General features: G+C 35.3%; 1 protein-coding gene across 1 annotated transcript; it reads left to right on the top strand.

The window, feature by feature from the left end:
- The first annotated feature begins 14,204 nt into the window (after positions 1 to 14,204).
- Positions 14,205 to 20,810, top strand: LOC131077112 (large ribosomal subunit protein eL33y). Its single transcript, XM_058014544.2, has 5 exons — positions 14,205 to 14,427; positions 19,774 to 19,809; positions 19,941 to 20,169; positions 20,268 to 20,310; positions 20,557 to 20,810. Exons 1-4 carry the CDS (start codon positions 14,396 to 14,398, stop codon positions 20,307 to 20,309), a joined length of 339 nt encoding a protein of 112 aa, XP_057870527.1. The 5' UTR covers positions 14,205 to 14,395; the 3' UTR covers position 20,310; positions 20,557 to 20,810.
- The last annotated feature ends 6,914 nt before the right edge of the window (positions 20,811 to 27,724 follow it).

Here is a 27,724-nt window from a genome sequence, read left to right as displayed (position 1 = left end):
CTTGTGATGGAAGTGGATTTTTAAACATGAGATGATCATTGTTTGTTGTCTTTGGGTCGTGTCCTTCGATTTTGATTTCACCCCAATCAATAAGATCCTAAATAAGATCTTTCAATTTGTGACAATTGCTTGTCTTATGCCCTTTTCCTTGATGGAAATCGCAATGTTTAGTATCCCTCCACCATGAAGGTTTGACTTGAGGTTAATAATTTGATGTTTTGGGTAAGGTTACCAGATTTTGAGAAACCGGCTGACGTAACACTATTTCGATGGGTTCCCCTAAGAGAGTGTATGTTCACTTTGGTTTAAAATTTTGCTGACGTTGTCTAGGTTCGTCTTGAGATGTGGTGTGGCTTTGATTTGGAGGAGCAATTGTGTTATTCTTGGGTAGGGAGTTTTGTCCTGCAAATCGAACCATAGGTTATGCACTTTTGATAGTTCTTGCATCCACAACCCCGTCGTTGACGATATTTTTGTTTTTGTTCCAGAAGTTAGGCTTGTCACTATTGAAGCGTGGACGAGGGCCATCCTTTGGTTCATTGTAGATTTTGATAAGTCCTTTCTTGATGAGAGCCAGCTCACATTTCAAGCCTTTTGTGATCATGTCATTGAAAGAATCTGTGTCTTTCATGTCCAAGTGAAATTTTATTTCTTCGTTTAAGTTGGAAATAAATATTGTCCCCTAGTTCTTGTTCAGGTAACTGAAGAGAATGTCTACTAGACATTTGACGCCATCGTTGCAGAAAGATTGAAAATAGCTCACCTGGTTTTTGTTTAGTGTTACATAGATCAGCCATGGTGATATCACGTTCAATGTTGTGTGAGTAATGTGCTAGGAACTTCTGGATGAGTTCTTCAAATGTCCTAATGCCACCTGGTAATCGGGAAAACCATGATGTGGTTGTTCCTCCCAAGCTTTGGGGGAAAAGGCGCATTAGGTATGTATCCTCGTATGCCACTTCGAGGCAAGTTGAATGGATTTCTCAAACATGATCACGAGGATCTCCTTTTCCTCTATATTTTTCAAACTTGGGTGTTTTGAACCCTCGTAGAAAAGGTGGCATATGAAGGTTCCTATCAAAGGGATAGAGACAAATGTCATTGAGTGAAAATTGATTAGTTTTCACACCACTATGAAGTTGTTGGGTGATATTTTCAACTTGTTGCCGCAACATTTCTATTTCATTTGGAGGAGGAGGTGGTGGTAGATTACCTTGATGAAGGTTGTATCTGATGGGATCTCGACCTCTTTGCTCCTCATTGTGACTTTTTCGTTCCAATGCTTACCTTAGTTGTGCAACATCAAAGTTAGAGGGTAGTTTGGCTCCTTCTTGAGAAAGTCTTAAAAAGTGAGCATCAGCATTGCTCCTGAGTATTTCATCAAACAATCTATTAAAGAGAGGGTTGTGTTGTGCCCTTTCTATTGTTGTAGGAGTAGGAGTACTTGGATTTTCGTCATTTATGTTTCCTCCTAGGGCTTCTTGGAATTTATTGATATTTTCCTCCTCTTCTTCCTCAATTTCCATTTGTCTAGTTCTAGATCTGGTTTGAGCCATTTTGTTTACAAGTTTTTGTTTAAGTTGGGTGAAAAGGATGATGAGTTTGATGAAATGAGAGATTTATGTTTGGTGGGTTGCTTTGCATATGGATCTCTAGTACTTAAAGGTAGATGTTACCAAAGTTCTTTCTTGAATTGCTTGTTGTGTTTGACAAAGTGTGATGTGATAAGGTTTAGAGAAATTTGAGATGTGTTACAGACTTAACTACCTAGTAATGAGAGGATGCACTCATAGACTAGTTTTAACTTGTGTAGAAATGTCTCTTAGGATGAGTTTTTCCTAGATGTAGAGACACTCTAAAAAGTGATGTATTGTGTTTGATTCAAGCAATATCGAAATAGAACTTAGGACAAGAACCTCTTAATGTTTTGAGAGTTGGAACAGAGTAATGATGTGAATGTGGTAATGGATGAAATGTTAACTTCGATAAAAGCTTTGTGTCACATATGGGAATTCTTCTTCTCTTTCGGGAGTTGGTGGTTCTTCTCGAGCTATGTTATATGTGATGCAAATATCTGGAAAGAAGTCAGGATTGATCTTGCCTCCTTTGTTCTTGTGATAACTCAAAGCGCGATATTGCATAAAAGCTCTGCGGTTTAATGATTCTAGATCAAATTCGTTTGATTTCCCTTGAAGGTAAAGATGCATGTGACGTAAGAAGGTTCTATGAGAGACAAAGATTTGTCTATTAAGATAGAAGAATTTCCTCCTTTTGATAAAAGCCTTTGAGCTTAATGGTCTTTTCTTCAAGTTGATGTGTTGATGAAGATTCTTCTTTCTCAAGATGTGAAGAATGGTCATATAGTTTGATACTTTTTGTTGTTGCTCTTTGTTTTAGATCTCTTTGAAAATGTTTGTGTTGGATGAACACTTGTTTTGGATTTTGGATTTATGATGTTCCTTTGACAAGAAAACAAAGCAAGCACACAAACACAAGAATGTTGCCTCAAAAGACACAAGTAAGTATGGGTCTAGATCAACCCAATCTTTTGAACTTTTATGACCCTTTCCTTCAAATGTATTTTAGGTGTTTTCCAAAGCCTGAAGTCGGCTCAATTTGTACTGGTCTTGACTCAAAAACGAAAACACTTCAAGCACTTTTTATCCCTATGGTCAAATGGCCAGTTGCAATAATTTCAGCCCACATCTTGATATTTCTTCGACTTTGGTACTACATACCTTATGAATCCCGTCGTGGCAGGTAAGGATGTGATATACTAAGTCTTGCAAGAGCATAACAAATAGATGATCCCTATGATGGGGGAGTCATCACTTTCGTCAAGCCACAAGTGACTTTTCAAAAAGCTATGTTTCTACTCAAGGAAATACATATGGTGAGTATCTTGGGAGCAAAACCTTCTATGCTCTTGCATGAATTTATCACAAATATCCTCAATCAATAGAATGGATGGGCTACTACTTAATGGTGTTTAGTATTGTTTGATGTTTTTGGACATAAGTTCATTCTGCAGTGACTCACTTAAGAGCCTTGTAACTTGTGGTGGGGCCCATTTGTCCTTTCGACAAGTTACACTATAGGAACAACTATACCCAAGGCTACAACTTTCGCTCTCACCTGATTTCTATAGCGGCTCGAAGGATTTATCACGCGAGGTCGTTCCCAAGAGTGATATGTCTCTTGGCAGGCCTCTCTTAAAAAGATAAAATTTGAGTGTTACTAACACTTTTCTTTTGTACCTAGGACCACAAAAGCCAAGGGAGAGGATAGTGTGTGTTAAAAGTAGGACCACTCGACCAACTCTTTTGCACAAGTGTGCCAATCACAAAATACACTTGTTCCTTTTAACTTGTCATTGCAATGATGTTCTATCTAATTGGATTTGTTGCTTAACAACCATGATGTTCTTTTTAACTTCAAAGGCAATATGTTTGAGTAACTAGGAATTAAAAAATCCCGGTCAACTGAAATTGAAACACGTATGCATGAAGTAAATCATTTTGAGAACAACTTTGACAAATTTGGGATTCTTTTTAACTTGCACAAAAATGAAGTGTCGATTGTGAATTTTAATTTGATGCAAGAAATAAAAATTTGTCTTGTCTTGTTTTAAGCCCCCAAATAGAGTGTATCCCTAACTTGCAATGAAAGCAAATTTGTTTTGTGATTTTTAGAGCACCAAATGAAATGGTCCTAACTTGCAAGAAATGAAATTTGTGAATTTTAGAGCACCAAATGAAATGGATCATAACTCGCAAGAAATGAAATTTGTGTTGTGAATTTTAGAGCACCAAATGAATTTTTTTTTTTAACTTGAAACAACAAAAGGAGTTAGTTTAAACCTGCACACGAAACAAACAATTAGGAAAATCCAAACATATGGTGGGCTTCTACAAGCCTAAGAAAATTTATTTTCTCGATTACAAGGCCTTTTTTACAATGTTCTGTTACAATAGCGCTACTCTATGTGAAAACAGAAGCGCTATTTAACACAAATGCGCTAAAGTAAAAACACAAGCGCTAAAACAAAATATTTATGCCATAATACAAACGCGCTAATTTAACGACAAACGTGCTAACTAATGAACAATAATGCTATACTATTAACAAGAGCGCTAATTTTTTGACAATAGTGCTATTGTAAAAACAAAAGCGTTAAAAGACCAAAAACAATAGCGCTAAAGCGAAAACAAAAGCGCCGAAGCGCGACCTGTGTGTCAAGCTAAACAGTCAAAAAGTCAGTTTGTTAAAAAAAATGTGTTTGTTGGATTCACGTCGGGTTCACCAAATGCTATTGTAAAAACAAAAGCGCTAAAAGACCAAAAACAATAGTGCTAAAGCAAAAACAAAAGTGTCGAACGCGACCTGTGTGTCAAGCTAAACAATCAAAAAGTTAGTTTGTTAAAAAAAAATGTGTTTGTTGGATTCACGTCGGGTTCACCAAATGATACTTTGCAAAATACACAATGGTTAGACTAAAGCTTGTGGTCGTATAACACACAAAAACAACAAGAAATAAGGATCAAAGGTTAGTGTTACTCAACCAAAAACTAATCTAAGCAGATATATCAAGAGAGACACTAAAAACATGCTAAAGTATTTAACTAGGGAAACAAATATCACAAGGCATCTCCAAATGCCTTCTAACATGCTCTTAGCTCCTTCTCCTTTGTTTCTCTCCTCTCCAAGTTCCAAATTAGTGTAGCTCTCAGCAACTTTTTGCACTATGGATGCCTTATGGAGGTTCAAGATTGTAGATGATTAACTATGCTATGCAAGTGTAAAACAAACTAATTAAACATGGTACGAAAATGAACTAATATTTATTTTAGTCCAAAATGACAATATATGTGACTTATGTTAAATGCTCTCTAAAATTCACTATAGAGTAAATGCATACAAGTTTTCAGGACCATGACTATGAATGCTAAATGCTTGAGGATTTGAAAATGAGGAATGAGAGCTCTATTTATAGATAAAATGGAGCAATGGATGGTTGAGATTGAATAATCTCAACAAGGGTCAGGATTGAATGATATTCAATCCATATAAGGGCTTTCAACCCAATCCCAGGATGACAAGTACCAATGTGAGATAGGTTGAGAGGAGAGGGAATAAACATTAAATGCTTGACATGACCTGAGAGTTAACTTGGGAGTTAAGGTCAAGGTTGGGTTGAGTGAATAAATTCTTTATTTAAGAGCCATAAGTGGTTTAAAAGACTTTAGAGGTTAAATTGTTGAACACACAAAGCATTAAATGCTTTTCAAAGACTTTGAAGTCTTTGAGAAGTGACTCCAAGTTGCTTAGGAATGTGACAATAATTAGGGGGTGGATTATGCTAATTAGAAAGAGGTTAGAAGAATCTAGAAGGGGGTTAGGATTGCAAGTGAATTTGGTGGGTGAAAGAAAATAGGATTTTAATTAAAATAAAATTAATTTATTTCAACTTGTGGTTGCAACTTGCATTTGTAGGAAAATGCAAGTGGGGGAGGGGGGGAATAATGATTTAAATAAATGTTTTATTTAATTTATTTAAAAGAGGAAAGAGGATTAAATTGAATAAATAGTATTTATTCATTTAATTGAGTGTGAATTTGGTTGAATTAATTAATTAAAATAAATTGAATAATTTATTTAATTAATAGGAGAATGTTTGAAGATGAATTAATTAAATATTAATTTAATCAACTAATAGCTAGTGGGTTTTTAATCAAATAAATAGCAAATATGTATTTAATTAAAATGGATAGATTTATGTGACTACAGTATTAATAGTAATATAGTAAAATGAATAATACTATATGAATGTAATAACCATAATATTCAGTAACAATACAAAACAATAACATATTATAATATCAATTAAATATATATATATATATATATATCTCTCTCTGTGTGTGTGTATACACATATATGTATATATATATGTATATATGTGTGTGTCTATACATATATGTGTGTATACACACACACACATATATATACACACACACACACACACACACACATACACACACATACATATATACACATATACACACATGTGCGTGCACACACACACACACACACACACACACACACACATATATATATATATACGTACGTACGTACATGCACACACACACATAATATATATGTGTGTGTGTGTGTGTGTGTGTGTGTACACACACACATATATACATGTATATGTATATGTATATATGTGTGTGTGTATACACATGTATATATATACACATATATACATATATATATACATACATATACATATACATACATATATACATATATACATATATACATATATACACACATATATACACATATATATACATATATATATATGTGTGTGTGTGTGTGTGTGTCTATATATATACACATATAGACACATATATACATATACATATAGACACATGTATACATATACATATATACATATATATACATATACATATATGTATATGTATATATATGTATATGTACACGTATATATGTGTCTATATGTGTATATATGTGTGTGTGTATATGTACACACACACACACACATATAAAGGGTAAAAAATTATTAATCATAATACCATCAGTACAAAAGAGCATATACCACCAACCAAGGAACTTGCTACCAACCATAACCAACACCAAGAAAGCACCAAACGCAACTCCCAAAAGTCGCTAATTATCCTCAAGAATCAACCTCTCAAGCCTTTAAGAACACTACAAAGGGAGATGCTCCCAACCAACAACAACTAGTCACCCATGTCTTCTAAGGCCCATTTGGCCAAGGAATCTGTGTAGGATGAAAATGGAATCAAGTGAATTAAGACCTAATCTCACTCTCATTCACAAATTGGAATACAAAAGATCCTAAGGAGATGATTCATTTTGACTTCCTCTTATGAAAGAGAGTCAAGGAATATCTTTAGGGTTTATATTCCTTTGCCGCTATGAAGAGGAGATGTACAAAATGTGAAAATGTGACAAACTAGGCTAAGGACATGGCTAAAAATGTAAATGTAAACTGAAATACAAGAAAATGCAGATCTGAAACTAAGGCACAAAGTACAAAATTGGAAATGAAACTCAGATGTTCACCTGTCATCGGAAATTGGGCTGAAATGAGATGTACCAGGGCGCTAGGTGCTTTGGTCTCTACTACTACACCGAGTTGATCTTCTAAAATCTGTAAATTGAAGCTCTAAGACACTGAACTGCCACAAAATGCACAAAAAGGTAGAGGATCGGGGCACTCTGATCCCAAGGATCTTGGACCTCCTTTTGGATTTGGGTCTGTATCTGCAAATTTTGTCTTTCCCAAAAGTTGTGCATCCATTGGATTTCTATACCTGCACCTGCAACTTGAAAAATGGTGTTTGGGTGGATATATAGGGTTTTATCTTAGTGAAACCCCTTGTTTTGGTGATTTCCACCTCCACAAATAACCAATAATGTATTGAAATGTGTGTGTGCTAGAACTTTATGTGTGTATAAGATCCAAAATATGCTAAAAATGCAAAAAATAGAGTTCTACCCTATGCTTTTGAGTATAAACCCTAAATGTTCAAATGAGAATGCTTCGAATCACAAATGCAATAATGGATCTAAAGCAAGAATGTAAATATGAAAATAAGTGTTGTGAAACTCATATGAAGACATGAAAATAACATGAGACCATACCAAACCCAAAGGGAGAGGTACAAGCCAATCAATAGTCGACGATCTCCTATTATTCTTCAATAACTTCAAAGCTTCAATTGATGATAAAAATGGTTGATGTAGATTTGATGGATGCTTGGTTTTCTGATTGAAGACTTCACGTAACCTGTACTTTCACTTCATAAGTGGTTCCTTCAATTGCTAGAGAATGGATCCTTCAAATGAGGAAAAGAGAGACTTTATATATGAAACCCTAACTTTGTTTTCGATCAAAGGATGACCTAAAATTGATATTTTTTTGCAACAATATGGATTTAAACATTATAATACCACCAAAATATGATCCCAAAATTCAGGGAGAAAAATTTGGGACTGGTGTGATTCACACTGGTCCTATCAACTTTTTTCCAAATTTCCAGGGATGCAAGGTATTGTGATTATAAGGTGATCCCCAAGTGGTTGCAATGATTTAAGATGTTTAGATGTGTGAAATTGGGCCTTGAAAGTTGAAATAGGACCCAATTAGGGCTTTAATGAATCAATTGATTAAAATGATAAATAAAAAGGGGCACACGTAGGATTAAGGGCCCGATTTTATGATGGGTGAAGTGATAAAAGAGAACTTTAGATTTAATTAAATTAATTAATTAAATGCTCAAAGAGAATTTTAAAATGCAAGATGTAACACACTAAGGTGGGTGCTAACCTAAGCGTGGAATTTGTACCACCTAATGAAGGGTGTACAATTTACGACGCTACAAAATCTACAACATTATTCCATTCTTGTAGAATATGAAAATAAGAAACAAGATCCAAAGATCTTCTCAACCACAAGATCTGTCTAGCCACATAGGCCAACTGCCAATTTGTCTCATCAAACTCTTGCTTATTTAGCATATTAAATAGAATATGAGAATCTATCCCACAAATAACCTTTCTCCAACCCAACTCACATCACCTCTCCAAGGCAATGAGAAATGCCAAAAGTCTCCATAAGATTGTTAGTTTGGTGTCCTTTGTAAATTGAGAAGAAGAAAAGAACCTTACCTAAACTATCTCTCCCAATACCTCTTACTCCAGCATGCCCGAGGTCACCCCTATAAGAGATATCAATATTAATCTCAACTAATATAGGGGAGGGTGATTTCCACTTTCCCTCTCACAAAGATTTATTTCCACACACTTGCCTCCTCCTTATAGGGTTCCCCATCAAATTACTTGCAACTAAACCCAAACCGTTTTGTCACCACTACCTCCCAAGGCTCTTGAGGGACATTCATATCACATTTATCATGAGCAGTCTCTTGAATCATACCTACAATTTACCGCCAAATATATTGCACCACCATCTTCCTTACCTGAAAGATTTTGCAGTTCCTTTCCAACCAGATTTTCTAGAGAATGTAAGCCAAACCAATACCCCAAGCTACTTGAAGAAAGAGAGCCTTGGTAGGAGGCATTCCAAGGCTCCTCCAAAACTTCATCAAAGAAGAGGTACAAACATAAGTATGCTTCCACGCACTCCACCACAAATGCCAAAGGTACTCAGAGAAACCATATTGAAGGAAAATATGGGGAGAGATCTCCTCATGCTTCTTGTAAATAACACAAATTGACGGGACCCTCAAAATTGACACTTTTGGAGATTCTCCCAAGTAAGACATATGTTACAAGTTGCTAGTGAAAGGAAAATAATACATTTTGACCATGCAAACTTATACCTCGTAGCCTTCTACCAAGGAACTTCATTAGTCCCATCCTTTTCTCTAGAAAGTTCCCGATATCCTACAACGATAGAGTAAATCCCTTGTAGGTCTAGACACCAAGCCAAAAGATCATCTCGCCTTAGGGAATTGCAAACTCTACCATCAGGAATTATGGTGAGCTTGGCCCTATCCTCCAAAGCACCTCTAGGTGGCCATTCAGAAGGATCCTTCCACATTTAAACCTCCACCTAACCCATTCTTTGAGCTAACTTAAAATCCTCCATCCTCTCCCACCCAACCTCTATGAACTGAATGGAAAGAGGTTGCAAATGAGGATACAAAGGCAGAAGAGGGGAATAACCATCCCTAGAATCAAACCAAAAAAGAGTCTTTGATCCCCTATTGCAAATCCAAAAAAGACCTTGTTTCGCTAGCACCACTCATTTCTTTAGAGTTTCTCAAATCACAAACCTCTTCCTTACAAATGAAACCTTGGCACATCCTTAGGTTCCACTCCTTTCAAGTACTTTAGGGGAATAATTTTGTCCCAACTCTGATCTTTCTTGGTCCGCTAACACCAATAGAGCTTAGCAACTAAGGCATGTCTTGAAAGTAAAGCTTGACACAATCCCAACCCCCCTTCTTGTATCAATCTGTAGACAGTATTCATTTCACCAAATTGCACTTGGAGGAGAAAGATCAGCAGACCATAAAAACTGTCAAGAGAGAGCCTCTAACTCCTTGACAAATTTGGAAGGGGCCACTTGGACCAGGTTTTTGTACATTTGCAGGGCTTAAAACACATATTTCAAAAGTACAACTCTAGCCATAAAAGACAGCCACCTGAAGGTCCAATGGTTTACTTTCTCATGAAACTTATCCAATATTTTTTGCCAAGTTCCTCTAAGTAGTGAACTTGGAGTAACAATAATACCAAAATACACCAAAGGAAGGGTCCTAGGTTGAAACTTGAGTATTTGAAAAATCTTGTCTTAAATAATAGGTAGAGTATTAAAGAAGAAAAAGAGGAGTTACTTTCATTAATTTGTTGACTAGAAGCAACAAGATAAATGTCTAACACCCTCATGGAATTAAAAGTCTCTTGAATTCTCATCAATCCCATGAGATCTATGTCATCTAAAAATTGTAAATGAGATCAAGGAGGAATACCATTACCCCACCTCCATCAAGAAATTAACCCTTGATGACAACGAGTCTTGAGAAGTCGACCCAACCCTTTAGCCAATAAAACAAATAGAAAATGGGAAAGAGGACCCCCTTGCCACAAGCTCCTTGAAGCTTAAAACAAAGAAGTCGGTTCACTATTGATCAAAACATAAAAGGAAACATAGGTAACATGACTCATAACCTAACTGATCCAGACATGATCAAACCCAAAGGCAGTAAGAGTTTTTTTAGAGAAAAGCCCACTTAACCCAATCATATGTTTTGGCCATATCAAGCTTGATGAACATCACCTTCATCTTAGATGTCTCTATAGAGGGTAGAGCCTCAAAAACAATAACTACCCCATCTACTATTTTCTACTAGCAACAAAGGCACCTCGCTCCTTTGAGATAAGCTTATGAAGAAATTTCTCAAGTCTAGATCAACAATCAACATGGAGATAATGTTATACACCATATTGCATAGGAAAATTGGCCTAAACATATCTAAGGAATTAGCTCCTCTCTTCAGGATAAGAGCCAAGAGAGTAGAATTCATTTCTCTTAGCATTTGTTTACTGCTATGCTACTCTTGAACTTTAGCTAGTAAATTCTCCATGTCAATCTCCCAAAACTCTTGAAAAAAATCAATCACAAAGTTGTTAGGTCTAAGAGATTTGCTTTTCTTTATTTAAAAAATAACCCCTCAAGTTACTCCATAGTAATTGGGCCATTAAGCTTCCCATTCATCTCCCTAGTGACCAAAGAGGATATGCACTCTACAATCTAGTGTTCTTCCTTCACATCTAGGTGAGAGACCTTTGTAGATAAGGAGGAGAAACTGAACAACCTCCTTGGCAATATCTCGAGAAGAAGATGATTGAACTCCACGAGAAGACATAATTGTAAAAATTGAATTCCCATGCTTCCTAGCTTTGTCCGAGTTGAAAAAGAAGGTAGTATTTCTATCTCCCTATTGTAACCAATCAATTATAGAATTCTATTTCCAAAGTATTTCTTCTCGAAGTTCCCCATTATACAAACTATTTCATAGCTCTCATTTCCTCCTCAGGGAATTCCATAGTAAGGCCATCTTCCCTTATTTTCTAGGTAATGCCATCTAATCGGATTTGAGCTCCTTCCTTAACCTTGAAAATATTCCCAAAACTTCGTCTATTTCATTTCTTGAGCTAAAACTTAACATACTGAAGTTTTTTTGACAAAAAATGAACATAGTTGTACCATAGATTGGTCTGCCCCTCAATCACCAATCCTCCATCGAGTCCTGTAGTGATGGATCACACAACCACATAAGTTAGAATTTAAAGGAAGGATTTTTTGTCATTCCATTAACAATAGCTGAAAGCTTAATGAGTTGATTACTAGAGCCTCTCCAATCCAAAATCACAGAGATAACACTTCTTCTATTACCAACCCCAAAACTTGAGAATAAAAATCTATCCAATCTATCAGAGATAGAGTTTGCAACATACCTCCTATTGCTCCAAGTGAATTGACCATAACCTGGCTTAAAGTCAACCAACAACATAAGGAGAATATTCTCCTTAAGCCTTTATAATGATGAATCAAGTCTTCTAATTCCTCCCCTTTTCTCGTCTAGATAAGTGATATTTCATCAGTGATATGGTTATTAGGGTTTGGGTAAGGGATAGGGTTCAATTAGAGTTACACTTAGGAATAGAGCTATAATTGTTATGTCTCCAGCCATATCCCTAACCATAACTCTAACCATAACCCTAACAATAACCCTAACCCTAACACTAGTCCTAATGTTAGTCTTAGTCTTGACCCTAACCCTAACTCTAACCCTAATACTAATTCTAACCCTAACCCAAATCATAATCATATCTTTAACCTTGATCCCTAACCTTAACCTGATATCCCTAACCTTAAACATAATCCTAAATCTAACCCTAATTCTTCCTCAACCTAACCCTATTATTAATCCTAAAATAAAAACCAAATTCCTAAAGATAACCAAATCCTAATCCTAATTTTATCTCTAACCCTAGCCCTAACCCTAACTCTATCTCTAACCCTAACCTAATTAATTTATTATAACCATAATCTTAAGCCCAACCTTAACCATCAACATAAGCCTAACCCTAATCACAATCCTTACCTTAAATGTAACCCTAGCCCTAATTCATCTATATCAAAGTTACTCTAATTATATCTCTAACTATAACCCCAATTATAATTATATTTCCAACTTTAACCCTAACACTAATACTAAACCCAACCTCAATCACAATGCCTTTCATTATGTGTTGTGATTGCTATAACACTATTAATGAACCTAACCTTAATCATATTGTCTTTCATTATGAGTCATGATTGCTACTAGCACACACATGTATGTATGTGTACATATACGTGTATGCATATGTGTGTGTGTGTGTGTGTGTGTGTGTGTGTGTGTGTGTGTGTGTGTGTGTGTGTGTGTGTGTGTGTGTGTGTGTGTGTGTGTGTGTGTGTGTGTGTACGTGTACGTGTATGTGTATGTGTATGTACATATACATATGCACATGCACATGGACACACACACACGCACATACAACACGCCAAGCAATATCCTTCTCGAGGCACCTATCTTTTAATCAATTTCTCACATTAATATACAATAAGTGCCTTGAGAAGGAAAACTCTTGACGTATTATATATATAGTTATATATATGCTAGTTCTTACAATCATTCAAAGAAGAAAGGAGAAGATCAAATGAAGCCTCTAAGCAATTTTAAGATATTTAACAACGATAAACTTCTCAACACCACAGGATAATGAAATTGTAGTAAATAAAGTATACTTTTGAGCATTAGTTTGAATCTAATGCAAAGTTATCCTTAAATATTAAGTGATTTATATTACACAACTAGCTCTTGATGGAGAATTACCTTTGCAAATTACCTTTGTACATATTAGAAGATTTATAATATGAACAAATAATCACAACCATTTTTTTTGTGAATATATAGGAAATTTTCCTCTAGCCCCAAACTATTAAATAATACTAGAATAACTTAAAAAACTTTGATGAGTTACACTTCAAAGAAGACTCATCTTGTCATCATATTTCCTACTATTGCGGTGACAAACACATATGTGGTATTCCTAAAAGTAGACGTCTTCAAAGCATTAACCAATCCATCATGCTCATTGACATGTTTTAGCTTGAGTTCTCTAGAACCAGTAGGTTCTTATAATATATTGACTAACTAGAAAGTTTTATTATAACTACTCTAGTAACAACTCTATTTCAATAGGTAATTGAGGAAGCACACGACACAAAAAAAGTAATGTAAAATATTTTGATTTCATTCATGTTTGCAAAAAATTCAAAATAAATGAATTCATTTTTTTCCATTTGACAAAAAAAAAAACATAACAATGAATAATTTTTTTAATTTAAAGCAAATGTTAAAAGGATTAAAATATTGTTCAAATGACTTATAAATATTAGGTACCAATATTAAAATAATAATAATAATAAAAATAGCGATTAATAGGAAAAATATTTAAATTGAATGATTACTATAATGTATCCGCGTACCTAATAATACACAATAATTGCCACAATATATATATATATATATATTTTGTCCTTCCTAAAGTGGCTCACATAATTGCTGTAGGGGACGGCGTGCATGCACTCCAAATGATTTGGAATGAATCTAGATCTTCTATTGCCCCATTATTTGAGCCTCTTAGGTTGACATTAAGCTTTTTGGTTACCGGAAGTGCAAAACCTAGCTGTGGATTTCATTGACACTACATATCTACTCTCCTCAAGGTCTTGCACATTAGGGTTTGTAAGGGTTTAGTAAAAATGGTGAAGGAGCGCCAAGGAGAGCGTGTAAGGTACATACACCCATATCTTTCCTGATAAATTTAACTGTTTGTGAAGACGATCTGTTTGTCTCTGATTTGAACATAAAAAATGGTTTTTTTGTAACCCTTTTCAATTAATTTGATGATTTCTGCAAAAAATCCCATTTCAAAAGCTGGTCTCTCCTGAAATATATATGTAGGACTGGAAATTAACTTTTTTTGAATAGGTGAAAACTGGAGTATTTTGATCGATCATCATGGATTTTGGAAGCTAAAAATCTATATGGGTGGTATTGTATAGGTTTTTGCATATATGTTTTAGTGTTCTTGTATGAATACGCTGTTTTTATCTACAGTGAACCGAATGGTGCGGTTAATATCTGGTTAAATTTTATTGAACGATGCTATGAATGGGTTCTTATGCTAAGTCATGTTTTGCAGTGTACTATGCGTGATTTTCTATTGTATAAATGATGTCCAGTTTACTTATCATTAGAGGGTTTTTTGTGTTTTCTGAATAACAACTCTAGTTACATTAGAAACATGGAAGGAGACCCTAGATCTGAAGCGGGGTGGGTTTTTGTGTGTTTTATTAATCAATCCTGGGCATTTTCACGACTTTGCGTAGATCTTTCAAATAAATTTTGATATAAATTAGGTCAATTCAAATTGTGGTGGTAGTGTCGATGCATAAAATCTGATCGTTGGCTCTGATTGTATTACTATATGTTATTAACAACAAGGGCTGCATTACAGGTTAAGTTCCTGTCCAAGGCTGCAAAATCATTTTGCAGCAATGACTGGAATTTTATTACAAGTACAAGGCAAGAAAGCTTGTTTTCCATCACAGAACATATTTACATAAATAATAAAATCAGAAGCAACTGATTAAATTCTAGAAGGACCTCAACACTAAAAGGTTGAAAAATGGTTTTGTCTAGTCATAAATGGGATAGTCAAGCTTCCAACATTACGGTAAAAGAATCAAAAATAGTGTTGTCTAATCATATATGGGACAGACAAGTTGCCTGTTTATAAACCACAACAGATGCAAAAAGATCATGTCTCAACCAAAATATTTTTATAGAAACATAGCATGAATTAATGTAAAAAGCATAGGTATTACTATACTTTTTCAAGATTGTGCCAAGTATATGCTGATTTGGTCCATTTATCGAGAAAGATCTGAACAAGGGTTGTTCATGGCAGATAATTTTTAAGTAGTAAGTAGTAAAATGTAATCACTTAGAATTTGTTAGTATGAAGTTATATCCAGTCAACATTGAAAACAAAAGGTTTCTTTGTATGCACTGAGGCTCGTGATAATACAGAGGTATCACTAACCCTAAATATAAGAATTATAATTTCATTCACAAATTTGCTCATAAATTTTTAAAAAAGATGAGTGAGTAGATGAGACTTGAGTGACATTGTCATAGAGTGGAGATATGTTGCTCATACGTACCATCATGACCAAAGAAAAGACAATACAAAGCAAAAATGATAGATATTGGAACAGTTAGAAAGATTGCTCAAAGATTGTGTAGAATAACAAGTGTACAATAACTGGTTTTCAAATTTAAAGATAACACCAATGATAAGAGATAGCCCAAGTGGAGATGATATTCATCAAGAAAAGAGGATAATACCATGAACTCCATTGCATGACGTCCCTTTTTATTTTTTAAATACAACAAGCACTAGCTCGCAATTATGATAATATGCACATTTAAATATAAATATGAAATCCATATCTAATCTTGATGTGATTGATCCAGAATATACAGTTAATAGTTTATTCTGTAGATGAAATTTAATGCTCATAATATAGTTCAGAATGACTAAATTAATTCCTTTGGAGGCTCTTAATCCGTATCAATTCTGGAGTGATTTATTTTGGGGTTACACTTTTTTTTTCTATTTTAAAAATGCCTCATAAATGTCCGTAGAAAGTCACAATTTGCTGCCAGTCGCAAGGTTATTCTGACTCAAATGATAGAAATGTATTCTTAATAATGATTCTTCTTCCTTAGTGTCTCTTAAATACTCTTTTTCTCCCAATAGACATAGCTCTTCACATGCCTCTTGATATTATAAAAAATAAACTTCAATTATAATTTTATTTTATCTACTACTTGACCTTTGTTTGGACATATTTTAAGTTTGAAGAGGGGTCATTACATATTGCTATCTATATCACTCTTCAACTTGAAATTTGTGTCAACCCCGAAAGACAAGCAGCCTCACTGCATGGAGAAAGTGGAGTAAACACGATAGAAAGTTTGGAGTTAGTCCTTTTGGGCTAAGGAGCAGCTGAAAGTGCCAGGCTTCTTACTCTGATACAGTGATCCATATACAGTTCCAAATACCCCATCCAAGAAGATTCCAAATCTCGAGGATAGACAGAGTGGAGCTATGGGAGTTGCAAACCTTGATACAGAATAATGTGCTACTAGACTGTCAATTCAAAGTATTACAATCAGTCTACTTCACAGCATGTGGGAAAGGTTTTAAAATTGTCAGCAACAATGGGTAATGTATGTATATATAGACCTATTGTAGACTAGAAAAGTACATGCCTCACTCTTTTGCCCCTTTGTTTTGCACTCATGTCGCTTCAGTAGCAGTCTTTGCTCATCAAGATGTGCAACCCTTAGAAATCCATGCATGTCTAAGCTGGGGCTTTTGCATGCAAAACTGTTTATTGTTACAAACAAGAAATAAACTTATTCACTTGGGAAATATTATTTTTGTCCAAAGAGAAAGTCAGAAAATGTGAATTACTGCTCTCTACAAAGAAGAAATACACAAACATTAACATACAGATTAAATTGTTTTTTGCAAAGTGCCTTCTGCAAGAATCTAGTGAAAATTGTTTGCTATAATTATGGACTAACAAGTGCATTTGTAGTTTAAGTTGATGTGCAATCTTACCAAGATATTAGCAATTTTTTAAACAATAAATTGAAATCACTTGGCATTGCTATTTTAACAGGGTAAGTCAAAGGTCTGAATCTGAATCTGCCCCTTCCTTGCTAAGTGGCAATCTGCATTTATAATGTGCCTAATTCTTCAAGATAAGCTTATCAAAATATATGCAAAGTGCATAAATTCATCCAATGTTTTGAATTGATGAAAATATTATAGACTAAATTACCATACAACAACAAATACAATCCATAAGAATTTTTAACAGTCTGCAAAAAGTCTTGCCTTTTAATGTGATACAGTTTTCCTTTATAATTTATGGCAAAATTGATTATACCCCATTACGTATATCATGCAATTCTGAGCAGTTCTAAATTGACAGGGAGGGCCCAATTATATCATCATCAAGTCTAGCACGAGATCTAATTCCAGAGTCTGGCAGGGAAGATCTCTGGGCTTCAACAAGAAGGTGTACCCTTCTAATTATTTTTGGGAGACACAGGACTTTCATCACTAAACTGGTATCTAGCAGTGGAGGAGCAGGAACATAGAACTATTGATCTCTTAAATTTAAAGTCTATCAAGGGGCTTGTATGTTTTTTACCTCCCAACATTTCCCCTTGAAGTTTTTTCACTGGAAGATCAGCAGAAATTACATATTTGACTGTCAAACCAAGAAACACATAGCTAGCATTGAGAAGAAATTGCCCAATCAACGAGCAAGGGTAGGCCACAGAAGATATAACAGATTGAATAAGTGGTTCAGAAGCCTGGGGATTGCTCAGTAAGATCACCTGCCTTATTGAAATTCTCCCCTTGTGAAGTATGCACTGCAGATAATATTTTATGCATGTTGAGCACATCTTGCTGAAAGGACCCATTTGGAAACAGACACAAGAGCATGAATTTGTTTAAATACTAAAAAGATTAATAGCCTAAGCAAGGACAAAAACATAACTTTACTTGCCACCTAGATACTTTGAGCCATATATTCTGGCCCGAAAAGAAAAACCTGCAAAAATAAAATAATAGTTTAATAACAGATGAGTTTGAAAACAAGGTAAAACAAGAATTAAACCTTGCAATTAAAGACCATAGGCAAAACAATTTAAATAGTAAACCCAATTTATGGTTATGATATTAACACCACTACCTGGCATATTTTTGTATTTTTAGCTGTCTCATACTCAAGTGGTGAAGAGATTAAGTCGAGTAAAATGAATATAGGGTAAAAAGCTGTGCCAGAATATACTGTACAACCCACATATAAAGAAGGTGGAAGGGAAAGAAAAAGAAATTTAGTTCAAAATTAGTTATTTCCACCATATACTGATTTTCATGAAGCCGCAAAACTCTTCCATTTCAGACATACCCACAACTTAAAAAGCATATGACAAATGAACTAGTGGAGTAGCAAATGAATACACAGGCACTTATATGGTATTGGTAAGGAGGGCACCTTACAGGTGGGAAATTAGTGGCTCTGACACCAGCCTTCACTCATCTACAGGTTCAAAAAAAGGAATAGGTTAGGTTTCCGTTACCAAATCAATTCTATAGTGAGTTGTTGAAAGTAGGGGTGCTAAAATGCTTAGGTTAGATAAAAAGAGTTACAAAGTGCAGTTAACAGAGGAGACAGGTAAGCCTTACAAATGCAGTTGTGTCCACCCTGAGGCTTTTGAATGCAAAACAGGAAAAATGAGGTCTCACAGATTTTAACTTAGGCTGTTTTGTTATTAAATATTAAAGAGTTTGAAAATAACTAATTCAGCTGAAATTCTTCCCCAATGAAAAAAATGAATTTATTGCCCTCCATGACTTATTTTTGCCTGCAGCAAAGGTTTATCAAAGAATTAATTTTTTTATTCTGCTGATTATTGAGAGTCCAACAGTATCAGGAAAATACTCTTGACCAATCAAGAAATCCATACAATAGGATTTATCACCCAAGGAAAAATAGGCAAGAAACTCTAGTATCGTGTTTAATTTTTCACCCTCCAGAGCCCCTCGTCCATAATACTATAGTCTGCTGCAAAGGCAGGGACTGATAATCAATAGCGTATGAAGAAAGTTCTTATCTTGAAGATGTTTAAATTGTTATTTCAGAACTTAGTGGTCTTAGGGCCTAGACTATGGAGGCTTTGAAGCTGATGCCAGTCTGTAAATATCGTGTGACACTGCGTTGTATCAAATTTTGAAATAATGTGAACAGATATTATTTTCGATGACTTCATATTTTGTGTGCACACAAGTAATCATCATTTTGAATTTTATATGACTTTGAACTTGTCTAAACGGTCTTGAAATTCTAAACCTTAGCAAACCCTTTACTTTTTTCAAAAGTTCAACTGATCAAATATTTTGAATCTTGTCACTTACTGCTTAAAATTTTCAATAAATGGTATATTATCTAGGTGCTAACTATTTGGTACGTTTGTCTTTATGTAGGCTCTATGTACGAGGAGTCATTCTTGGTTACAAAAGGTATATATTTGCTAAGATTTTATTTCCAAGTGTCCCTTGAAATTGTTTACTCCAGTCTCGTTGACTTCTTTCTTGATTTTGATGGACTAATATAACAATTGTTCTTTTCAAATTTTACTACATTTGATCAGGTCCAAATCAAATCAATACCCAAACACATCTCTCATTCAAATTGAGGGAGTGAACACACGAGAGGAAGTGGAATGGTATCAAGGTAAAAGAATGGCTTATGTCTACAAGGCCAAGACAAAGAAAAATGGAACCTTTTATAGGTCCATATGGGGGAAAGTAACAAGACCACATGGCAATAGTGGTATTGTGAGATCCAAGTTCAAGAGAAATTTACCTCCAAAGTCAATGGTATGCCTATAGATATTGAAATCGTTTTTTTAATTCAGATAGCATTCTTGTTTCCTTGTTGATAAATTTTACAATGTGAAAATTTTGGGAATGGACAGGGAGGGCGAGTTAGGGTTTTCATGTACCCCAGCCACATATAAGGTATGCTTCACTGGTAGATATTGAATTGTTTTCATCAATGCTGTGGTATATTAAAATTTTACTTTTCATGCTACTAATGTTTGATATTCTTTTTTAATATAATATTATAATCATTATAGCACAATCCATCTATTTACGCATTTAGTAACTATATAGAAATTGCATGAAAAATCATTTACTTCTAGCTTTGGTTATAATTACTGTTTTGTTGGATTCTAACTCTATTGTTTTCTGTTCTGGATGCAGTGTTCCCTCACCGGTCATTCTACAAAAGATCGAGTGACGTTCTTCACATCCATTTTGTAGTTAAAAGACCAAATTGGTAGAGAAGATTCAGTGTAAAACGAAACTTTGGAGTATTTATTTTGTCGTATCTTTTTTGTCTGCTTCCTTGTATGGGAGAATGCCTTGGAACTTAACTAAATTTTAAAGTGACTGAGATCTAATTTTATTGCTTTGCGGGTGATACAATTCAATAGTCAATGAGATGTTTAATTTTATTTCATTGTATACAAAGGATTTGTTTGGTAAGAATAGGGTTTGTGTCTTGTTAGAATTTAACACCAGCCAGAATGGTTGATCTAGAACTTTGTGTTGATTTGCTAGGTAAATGCTGCTTATGTTTATTTTTTTGGGTTCATAAATTGATGTTAGTGTGGTGCATCTTGTTCTCTTCTTAACAACCCATTGCTTTGGCACCTTTGAGCTGGTATTGTAAATTCCCATTGCTTCGATTGCCAGTTTTGCATAATTCAGTAGAACGAACAAAATGATGTCTTATATGAGTGGACAGTTAAGACAAAAAAGTTGGGAAAGGGCTTTTACTGAACGATGTGTCAGGTTAATTTTTTCTCCTTAATGTTTTCCATGCTCTGTTTCAGAAATATAAGTAACAAGGCAATAATCATTTCAAATGTCCAACCCTTTAAAGGGATTGTTCTCTGGCAACTGCATTCAACAAATTTGGCGATGATAGCTTAGGCTTACTATAAATGTATATTTAGTTGAAGATGATACCTTGGGATCCGCATCAGTCTTGCTCCAAACCCATTGGGAATAATACAATGAACATAGGTCCATAATGCCAGAGCTGTCCTTATGGGGGTTTACAATGGCAAGTTTGACTCCTACCTCCAAAATTTGGCCTCATCATATTTAAGTGTGCCAAGGCCTGTGGAAATGGAACTTCGGCCAATGGTTAAAAATCATTGTTCTCTGGCTTGCTTCAAATCCACTGGGCAAAATTTAGGGGATATCTTATGAAAGAATATGCTGTATTGAGCTTCGGTCTTCAATATGTGTGTGTTGCATGCGGTGGTTAATGATACTTAAAACAATATATAAGACCACATAACAATCTGGTAGAATACACCATTCAGAACTCAGCGAGTTTGAGTGTATGCAAAGTGACCAAGCAACAATGGTTGATCCATATGAAGTCATTATAAATGACCATGCGTGTGGGCAACCTTAAAGGACAACTTGTTTAGTAGTGGGTAGGTTTTTATCTTGCTGAACATCTATCGATCAACTGACTTGACCACTATAGGCTGAGGCTGGGTGGACCTCAGCATCCTTGACTTCAAAGGGTACGCAGCCTTGGGCTCCTGGTACTTTAGTTAGTACTATAGTAGATTCGGACGAGACTTGCAAATCTCAGCAATCAGACTGCAGAATTTGTGAAATTTTGTAGGAAAGCGACCTGAAATTGAAAAAAAGCCCTTAAAAAAACTTTTACACATTCTGAGTATTGAGTCTGCATAAGTTGTTGCACTGAGTCGAAGTCCTCGGCAAAGCATGGCTGAGTCTGGAGTCTGACAATATGGTACAATCTTGCACTTATTTGTTGTTACTTTCCTTTTAAAAGACTTCAATTTCTTCTGTTATCTTTTTTGAAGTGATTGTAAATAGAAAACATAAGAGTAGCAATGACCATGAGAGAGAATAGGTTGTAAAACTAACGACTGCATCAATTGCCGGTGTCGTATCCATAAAATAACAATGCAACATACAAAAAGTTCGGGACCTGGATGAAAAGGTCTTAGATGTCAGCTATATATGCCTTTCAATTAGTGTTAGTATGATTCAACAATGTTCAGGTACCCAAAAATCATGACATGGCTATAGCTCACAGCTAGAGCATCCTACTGTTAATAAATGATATATTCATTGAAGGATCATGTATAGAAATGTAAGGGTTAAAAGAACAAAAATGATATGGTTTGATAAGGGTGCCTTGTATATTTTCTATGCTAAACTATCCTATTTTTTCTGGAAACCATATGGAATTGAGATAACTTTACAGCTGTAGATTGTGCTTTTCAATAGTATTGAATCTGCCAAACTTCAGTTGCCATATGCGTTGCCTTCTGAATAACAATATGTAACGTCTTCATTTTGAAATATGATCTAATAATAAATAATAATAATAAATTAAAACATAAAATAATAAAAATATAAGATAATATAATTAAAATGTAGTTAAGTTAATGAATGGTCAAAAGGCATGGAATGAAGAGTTGAAACATGAGACACAAGTCGAAGAGATCAGAGATAATTTGAAAGATGTTGAAGAGGGAAGAAATTAATGAAGCATGTGAATAAGGAAAGGTTAATGGAAGAAGAAAGGAAGTGTATTTTTCAAAGGGCAAAAATTATGAAAGGTTTGTACTATTTTAAAGCGGGGAAATTGTAAAAGGTTGCGTCTCTTGTCAAAGGGCAGGCATGTTGAAGAGATGTAACCTCTCCGTCTCATGAGAAAATATAATGGGAAGAAGATTCATTTGAGGAAAAGATGGAAGGGAGATCAATATATTATTTTCAAAAGCAGTAATGAAAAGTGGCGACTTTTCCACCAATAAGTACAAAGGAATGATCATTTCAAGCATTCAGGGATCCTTAAATCATTGCTCATCACTCGTGGATCTGCAAAAGCAATCGTTAGTTATCAATAAAGTAAACAATCAATCAACAACTCACTATCAAATTAGTATTAAGAATCATCATTTGCCAATATATGAAATTGGTATTCATTACATCATCACTCTTCAATCACCCAATCAACCATCACTTAATCATGACTCACAAATACTTCAAGTCATACAATCAAATTAATTCATTCAATCGAATAGATCAAATTTAATATTGATAATAAATTAAGGCATACAACAAATTGATCATATATTGTGATTTTGGTATGAGTTTCTTGTAATATACATAGCATAATGAATCTTGTTTAGGCTCAATATTGATTAATGTGCATACAACTTAGAAATATGATATTTGTTTATGATTGCTTATTTATGTATATAATACATGCTATAATGTAGGACTTTGTATGTTTTGCTTAAATATTATAATCAGCCATGATAGGGGTTTTAAGGGCTTACAAGGAGGGGAAATAGCATTGGGATCCTCTTCTAAGTATCCTCTTCTATGTATGCCACCTCATTGGTGGTGATTGAGGGTCCATTAGGTCAAGAGGCTACAAGTAGTGTTGCCCTTGGGCTTAGAAGGGAAGGATTTCCAGGACACCCCATTGTAAATGAACCCCAACCCTCCATCGTGGTGGATCAATATGCTAAGGAATCCAATCACGGGAAATGGAAAAGGATGTCATGATGAAGGGGAATGGTTATGAGACACCTCACTAGGTACACCACCTCATATGGATGGCAAGGCCCACATGAGGCCAAGAGGGATGGTATATTTCCTCTTGGGTCTAGGGTAAAGGATCTCTAGGTCACCTATCAAATCACCTTGTTCTACTTTCCTTGTGGTTAGATTTTCTCAAATAGATTAGAAATATCTTATGATTAAATTAATGTCTCCAACATAGTAGGAAAGATCCGTGCTTTTGATGTTCCTAATTAAGAAATTCTATATTATGAATTATGTTACAAATGGTTTCTAACCTTAGGTTCTCAATCAAGTAAATGATATCACTAACCTTATTCCATTTCTTGTTTTACTTGAAAATTGTGATTTAGGGTAGAAATTAGGTTATTCACAAAAGGGGACATAACACAAAATCATCATAACCAAGGACTCTTTTATTAATGAATAATGCCCATAAATTTACTTTTGAAGATATGAAATGAATAATGCTCGTAAACGATTTGAAATGAATAATGCCTGAAAATTTATTTTTGAAGATATGAAATGTTTGGTAGTGATAATCATTGTTGACTTTAAAGACAAAATTTGGCTGGCTAAAGTGGAAGGAGGGGTAGTGTGAATTACTAGAATGAAAGAAAAGTGTTATCATATATTCAACATTTATCATTGTCTGTAATACACATGGAAATGGGTGCTTCTCATATGATTAACCATGGACTAGGTAATACAATCTGCAACAAATTGATTGGGACCTAAATAAGTTTATATTGCATTCAATCTAATCTGTTGAACAAAGGAAAGTTGGAATCACATATGGGCATTGTCTTCCTGTTAAAGAGTGTTTGATTGAAAAAAATGTTACACTATTTAAGGATGAGCTCTTGAAAAAGAACTAGACTATGATGAACATCCTACCTGATCACACATTACAATAGCTTCAATCATAGAGTAGAAACAAACTAAAAGATGCCAAGGGGAAATCTCGTTCTCTATTTTGTGCCAAGACCTCCCCTGTTGTGGTTTGTGGTCAAGATGTGGTGGATAATGTGGATTTCTACCATCGTTGTGGGTTGGTGTGTAGATTTGCTAGTCTTTGGCCTTCTCTCTTGGATCTTCATTGATGGGTGGTAGAATCTTGGAAGCCCCTAGTAACATCGAGCTTTTCCCTTGTGCCAAAGGTTTTTTTGTTGCTACTTTTGTTTCTTCTGACAATCGTGATTTGGTGTTGACTAAGTTGTGGTTTTGGGGGTGTTCACTCCCTCTCGGTTAAACCTTGGACAACCTCCTTTAACCCTCTTACTAAACTAAATGTGTGTCCAATATGGGTTGTCTCCCCAATCTTCCCCTTCATTTTAAGGAGAACTCTTATTTTGAGGTCATTGGCAACTCTATCAGCCGCTTCTTGAAGGTTGATGATACCACCTCCTCCATGGGTCTTTCTACTTTCACACAGATCCTAATCAATATCGATGTCTCCATAACCATTCCTTGAGATGTGATTCTCATGGTTGGGGATAGGCCATGGACTCAATTGTTGGATTATGAGGGCCTCCCCTTTCGACGTCATTGCTACTTCTCTACTAGTCACTTGGCCACATATTGTTCTCTGTCGCACTATGTAAGGCCGCTACCACTTGGCGGAAGGATGCTATTAATGATCACCTAACCGTCCTAGCTTTCGATTCTTCTTTTGACAACTCTTCACAGGTTGTTGATGATTCCTCCTAGGATGATGTTTTGCCTCCTGCTGTTGGTCTGGTCCCCCGAACCCCATGGATCTATCTTTACCTCTTGCTGTTGGCATGGCCCCCTATGGTCTTGTGGACCCTTCTTTGCTTGTTACTTCTGCTCTACTCCACCCTTTGGTGGTTGAAGTTTCATCTTGTCAACATTTAGCTCCTTGTGTTGATAGTCTCACTATGGGGATTCTCCCTCTTAATCCCCTTTGTGATTGTGTTCCAAATGACAGTATTGCTTGGATTGTTGTTCGTCGATGTAGGAGAGATCATTCTTCCTCCTCCCAAACTCTTCCTTGAGTTGTGGTTGTATTTCTCCCTATCCTTGATGTGGGTTACTAGTTGTTCTGCTAGTGTGTTTTAAGTGGTCTATTTGGGCCTTTGTTGTCATTGGCCTATTCTTGATCAATTGTTTGTGGCCTCTTGGTTTGCCTTTGTATAGGGCCAACATCATTGTTTTTATGCTTTTTTAATAAAAATTAAACTAAAAGATTTGTTCTATCCATTGTGGCATAACATAACTCATATTGTGAGAGGTCAAACCATCATTTTTGTATTAATGTGAGAACATTGTTTTGGACAACCAAGCACAAGAAGGTTTATTTAAGTCAAGTTGGGGACTTCTAATTCATTTCCATATGTTGCCTGATAATAAAAGCCTTACTGTAATAGAGTAGAGCATCTAAAATTTGTTTATTTGCATTTACAGTGTCATCTTTGAATACCTAGTTGTGGAGAATTAAGAATTTGGTACATTGAATTTACCGTATCAAAATTGGACAACATGTTGCACATCTAGGATTGAAGTAAAGAGTTCTCATTTTCAATGTGTTCCACTCTATGTTACCATAATTATTGCAGGCCTTCTTGTTTTGTATATACATAGATTGATGCAAAACTTGTTGCGAACAAACTATTTCTTGACCGTTTTCACATCCATTTTAGATTTTCAAATATAAATAATGTTAAACGTAAATTAAAATATCACAATTTTAGGATATTGTTTTTGATATTAATAAGCAATAAAACAAGGGTGTTGTCCCTATAAACAACTACTCAAAGGGCGTAAAGTTAACTATAAAAGTAGTAGTAGGACATTAACAACCAACTAACATAAAAAACTAACCATCAACAACGCACCAAAAGAAAATTATACCTTTGGAACCCTTGCCCAACGAGCTATCTAAACTACTTAAAGTCTTAGCAAAAGGCCACCTAGGGTCATAAACACAGTAATATCTATACTAGTAAAAGTCTTAACATAGGGCCGTCTGTGGCCAAAAACAACATTAACAACAAAAACTAAAGACTATCCCTAGTGACTATCATTGAATTTGCAACCAGCCTAGTGGAGGACATTGGACCAATCTTCAACGAGGAACTTAAACACTTCCTTGTAATTTCCTTCCTCTTCCTCATCAACTCCCAAGATCTTTCCTGCATCAGGCACAAGGAGGTGGTGGAACTGTGCATAACCCTCAAGTTGAATTGGGAGACACTCCCAAGTTTCCTTTCAAGTTTAGAGACCTTGGCTTTGAGATTTTCCAACTTGTTAACATTGGTTTTGCATTCAGAATAAGTCCCATCATGCTGGGTTTACAAGTCCCTTCTATCTTGGGTTTGTTCATCTCCACTTCATCTGGCATCATATCATCAGTGAGATCAATTGGACTCTCCAAAATATGGGTGGAGCTGCCATCATTCTCAAAGGTTTCCATCTCCTCCTCCTTTCCCCCCCTTTTGTCAGTTTCCTCACTTTTTTTTTTTTCCTTCTCATCCTCATTACCCAACTCCACCTCATCCTTAGTATCATAGCTCACTAGGTTCTTTAGTTTTCCTTTCTCAGTAGAGTGGGTAGCTAGCCTATATGACCTCCTAGGGGTATTTTCATTCTTACTAAAATCTTCCCCCACTTCGGCCTCCTCCTTGCTAACCTCTTGGATGGTCAATTTGGGCTTTAAAACATGAGGAATAGGTTTTTTTCCTTTTTGGAGCAGAGCTTTACGATTAGGGTCCCTCAATTCATTTTTATTTATTGTGGGGGATTAAGGAGACCAAAG

Source organism: Cryptomeria japonica, chromosome 9 (assembly GCF_030272615.1).
Source record: "Cryptomeria japonica chromosome 9, Sugi_1.0, whole genome shotgun sequence".
Taxonomy (NCBI): Eukaryota; Viridiplantae; Streptophyta; class Pinopsida; order Cupressales; family Cupressaceae; genus Cryptomeria; species Cryptomeria japonica.
The sequence above is the reverse complement of the archived record's forward strand: the minus strand, read 5'-3'. Positions and strand labels throughout refer to the sequence as shown.